This window comes from Castanea sativa, chromosome 5 (genome assembly GCF_040712315.1).
Source record: "Castanea sativa cultivar Marrone di Chiusa Pesio chromosome 5, ASM4071231v1".
NCBI lineage: Eukaryota > Viridiplantae > Streptophyta > Magnoliopsida > Fagales > Fagaceae > Castanea > Castanea sativa.
Genome location: NC_134017.1, coordinates 41695238 through 41700461, shown reverse-complemented (window position 1 = coordinate 41700461; position 5224 = coordinate 41695238). Strand labels below are relative to the sequence as shown.

Genomic DNA, 5224 nt, shown 5'->3' with positions numbered 1-5224 from the left:
ATTCATTAAAATGAGTTATTAGGTACAAAAACCAAAGAGACTAAAATAATTTAATCATAAAAAAAAGTGTTTCACAATAATAATAAAATAATAAAAAATAGACATTTTACATTTTATACCTAATAATATCCTTACAAATTTTTTTTAAGATTTAATAAAATATAAAAATAACTATCAATAGTATTTAAATTATATATATTATATTATGCATCTTATTATAAATTTTTAAATGTATCTATGCATATGAATGGGGTTATAAACTAATTTTAAAATAATATTTTATCATATGAATCATAAATTTTATTTATTTATTTATTTTAAGTTTTACTATTACGTGAGAGGAAGAGGGTTTTACTCTTATAAACAGAACAACCACTACTAATACCTATACATTAAACAAAGGGCAAAGGAAAAGATTCAGCATTAAAAAGTGAGAACACCAAAAGGACTCAATTATTTCCCATCAGAATGTAATGCGGTCCCCTTTCTCAATAAGTTAATAATTTAATACTATACATAATGATAATGTAGACATTATTTTTTCCTAGGCAATCTAAAAAGCAAAAAGAAACCACCAAAAAATAAAAAATTGTATACATGTACATTAATGATATACACATGATGTTTAATCATGATGAAAAAGAACTACACAAAAAGATGGTGATTTAAAAGAACAAAAAAAAAAAAAAAAAAAAAAAAGGGTCCCTTTCACCACAAAAAGACTCCCTGCTCCACACGCAATTGAAGATCAAAATTCACCGTCCACAAGAGAAAAGGCACCGTCCCACCTTTGAATTTCAACAGTTCCCTCGAATGCTTCTCAAACGGGGCCTAGCTAACTCCCAAACATAGCAAGCTGTTTCAACCTCACAAGAGTTCATACTTTATGATACCATTTGATCAAAGTCAAATGCTCCAAATTTTCCAATTTCTTCATTTGCATAAAAAAAATTCTCATAAAAGACTAGTAGCAGTAGCAGCAACCTTTTTAGACCAGAAATACCTGGACACCTTCTGTTGGCTTAAAGAGGCACCAATTAATAAAAATATATCTCTGAATTGTTCAAAATGGGTACTGAGTCCTTGGCGTTTTTTGGAGGATAGACCCTTGAAATCAAACACGTAACTCCATCTCCAAACTGTTCAAAATTGTTGCCACTTGACCAATGGAAGGCCTACTCTTCCTAGAGTTACCAACACAAGATGAAGCAACTTTGGCCATCCTAACAAGAGGCTCCATATCAGAAGGAAATACCTGTCTTGGGTCCAAAAGTTCAGAAAACTTCATTTCCTTAATCAATGGCAATGCCCATTTAACTAGCAACCCTTCTTCGCTTACTCTCCCACTCAAAATTTCTAATAAAACCACCCCAAACCCATAAACATCACTTTCTTTGCAAGGTCCACACCCTTTGTTACTCCAATACTCATCATCCACATACCCTATTAGACCTTTCCTCTCTTGGGGTGCCAAAAAAGATAGCCCATAATCACAAACTCTTGCACAAAATTTCGAATCAATTAAAATATTTGAGGCCTTGATGCAACCATGGACTATATTTGGTGCCATGCCTTCATGCAAGTACTCTAGCCCTCGGGCAGCCCCTGCAGCAATCCTCAAGCGGTGGCTCCAATCCAATAGAGAAACCCCATCTGGGTTTTGATGCAAATAAAAATCTAAACTTACCATGCCAACAAAATCCATTACTATAATTCTCTCACCAGGAGCTTCTGAAAAGCCTATAATTGACACTATATGGGGGTGTTGGGCTAACGAAAGAGATTTGATCACGGTTGAAAATCCAAATCCTGCATTACTCAATACAAGCCGGGGATGAATCCGCTTAACAGCTGCAACTTGTTCTTCAACTACGGCGGCATAAACAGTTCCAAGGCGGCCCTGGCCAACAATTCTGCGGTGGTTGAAGCCATCAGTGGCAGCATCAATATCAGTTAATGTGTACGCACGAGCACAAAGCTTAATAGGAAGACTTTCTTCTGATTCAACAGGCCTCTTTTTGCAAATAAGATAGAGGACAATACCAAGAATGATGAGAGAGATAGATAAGCTAACCATGACAAAGTAATAAACAATATCCTGAGTGTGGCTCATTTTTACTGTCTTAATTTGCAGGGTTTGATGAGGGCTTAAAATTTGAATAGAGGAAGAACTGGTCATAATAATGTAGTGAATGAGCTTATATATATATAAACCCAAGTCAAGTCACCCAATGAATGAAAGAAACAAGCAAGAAAAACAGTTGTCTGTCAGAAAATTCGGGTGGGAATCGGTGGATAGGTGAGAAAGTTGGAATCTTCCACTAGTTCTATATATGTTTGTTTATGGTTGGCCGCCTCTCCTTTACTTTAGCAAAGCAAAAGATTTTATGTGACATGTAGATGTAGTTTTAGAAAACTTAGGAAAACTCTTAGCTTTAATATCACGTATGAGAAATAAATATTTTGTTAATCTATATATATATATATATATATATATATATATATATATATATTAATTTTAATTATTTTCCTTTTCTTTGTCATTCTTAGGTAGCTCTTTATGACTTTATTACGACTGGATTTCCTAACCTCCTGTTAGTAGGAGTAACTCTCTCAAGAATTGAGAGGATAATACTTGTTTAATAATTAGTAGTTGATTGCCTTGTTGCCTTTTCACTTTGGCATCAACTACTATATTTGTCTTTTACACACAAGTACATAATGGAAAGATTTAAGCAAATAAAAGTCATCGAGCAAAAGTGAAGTTCAGTATGGCTAAATATTAGGAAATTAACAGTATAGCATTTTAGTTATAACTACCAAAGTGCAAAGTTATCGAGCTCACCTACAAATGTCCTCTTTTTTTTCTTTTTTCTTTTTTTGGATGACTAAGCCAATTTAATTCAACAAAAACAAGTTTCGAAGCAAGGAATTCAAAACTACGGATACTCGGACCTGTTTGGTTGCGTTATTTAAATAATATAACACGTATTTTCACAATACTTTTTCACCTATACGTATTTCCACAACATTTAAATAACGTTACTATAACAATATTACCAAACGGGCTCATTACAAGCAAAAACTAGTATTACAAATTAAAGGCAATATATCTTTAAATGGAACACTCGTAACAACTTTGGCTACTCTACGATCATATTAATTAACAACACCACAGCAAAACTTCATTTACTTCTCAATTATTAGATATCTTGTGAAGGACAAAAAGAAAAATTCTACACTGTGACTAGCTATCTGTATTTTCATATAAGCACACCATTTATTTTTCACTACTCACAATTAGCTGCATTAGATAATTGTGAAATTGGACGTGGTCTTGAAAATTTTCACCTCTATTCATAACCGAAAAATAGTACTTACTTCGTTTGACCTCCACTTGAGCTCTTGCTGTCTTACATCCCTTTTATAGACAATTAAACATAATACATGGTAGCACCCCAAGCTAACTTGCAAAGAACAACTTAGAGGTACTTTTGCCTCACAGGTTTTCTATTCCCCAATCCCCTACTTCATACCAACATAACTTAAATGATCCAAATTCCTCTTAAAACTCCAAAATACATCCAAATCTCTAAAATTAACAAAATACCTCATTCCCCTAAATTAAAAGAATTAAGGAATTACACTAGAGATAACAACCAATATGACAAACGCGTTATAACTTATAAGTTACACAATGCTTGGGTCATTGTTAGGATTTGTGCATTTCCAAAGTTCTTAAAATACTTTGAGGATCTTGAAAGTTCTTTTTTGTGCAATTTTTAAATTTTTGGGGGTAAATCCCAAAGGTTTATGGCATATTGTGTTCCTTTTGAAAGTTTAGTAATTTAATCATTTTGATGGAGTTCTTTTTTTTTTTTTTGGAGGGGGAAGGGGGTTAATCATTTTGATGGTTAACAGGCATTTTAGTCGTATTGAAACTTTTGCGTGGGTATTTTGCCCACTTAGAGGAATGTTATTTTAGTCATTTTATAGATTATGGAGTATTTGTGTCATTTTTGGTGTTTTAAGGATAATTTGGTTATTTGAAAATTTTCGAGGTATTGTTTGTCTTTTAGTAGTTTTCGGGGTATTTTTGAATATTTTGATAGTTTTTAGGTTTTTTAAGGGGCTTTGGTCATTTTATAGATTTTAGGATATTTCAATCATTTCAAAGGTTTTGATAGTATTTTATTTATTACAAGATTCTAAAGATACTTTTGCCATTTTAGATGTTCTTGGGATACTCTTTTTCTTTTCTTTTCTTTTTTTGCTTTTTTAAATTTTAGTTGTTTCAATGGTTTTTTGATCTTTTGAAGGTTTTAAAGGACATTTTGGATACTAGAATGTTATTTTGGTCAATTTGGAAGATAGCATTTCAAATCCAAAATTGTAGGTTAATATTTATTAAAGCAATCAAATGATGAGAGCCTTGTAACTTAACAAACTTTTCCTGATATTTCCAATGAAAAAGTTCAGAGTTCAAATTCCTACTCCTCCACCCATCAAATTATCCAAAAAAAAAAATTCAAACAATAATTTTAAAATATTAGAATTTCAAATCCTTTTTCTTATAAAATGGATCCAAAAAAGAAAATTTTTAAATCTATTGACTTGAAATCAAGGCATTCCAAATCCATTAATTCTAAATTCTAAATCCAAATTCAAGTAGTCAAACACAATTCTGATGATTTTTAATCCAGAAGCAACCATTGCAGTAAATAAAGCTGAATCACCATGTACCCCCACTACAGCAGCTTAATCATCCCAAGTAACCAATCTATCTTTGATTGCTAACCAATCTATCTTTGATTGCTAACCAATCAAAAAAACATGTCCAGAAATACCAATAGAGAACCAAAATTTCTTATCAATTTACCTCAAGATATGCTTGGACCTAATTTTTTTTTTCCATGTTTTAGTGCAATTATACTTTGCCTAATTTGAAGGACATGTAAGGCCTGATCTTTCAACCTTTTTCCTAATTTAACCAGAGATAGCTTGCTTTAATTTGTAACAGAAGCATCTACTTTGCAAGTTTCTGAATCCAATTTTTACCTTGTGGCGCACACTAGGTGTCGTCTTCACTAGCATGCATTGTTTGACACATGGAAAACAATTTTCTAGGTAAAACTTTGTTGCAAGAAGTATTCTTCAATGTTCAAGCAATTATGACACCAATTATAGACACGTGATTATTTCAGTGACTGTTTCCTCCCCCCCC

General features: G+C 32.4%; 1 protein-coding gene across 1 annotated transcript; it reads right to left on the bottom strand.

Moving 5' to 3' along the window:
• Positions 1–436: 436 nt before the first annotated feature.
• On the bottom strand, positions 437–2412 carry LOC142636571 (serine/threonine-protein kinase-like protein ACR4). Its single transcript, XM_075810832.1, has one exon. It carries the CDS (start codon positions 2177–2179, stop codon positions 1115–1117), a length of 1065 nt encoding a protein of 354 aa, XP_075666947.1. The 5' UTR covers positions 2180–2412; the 3' UTR covers positions 437–1114.
• Between the last annotated feature and the right edge of the window lie 2812 nt (positions 2413–5224).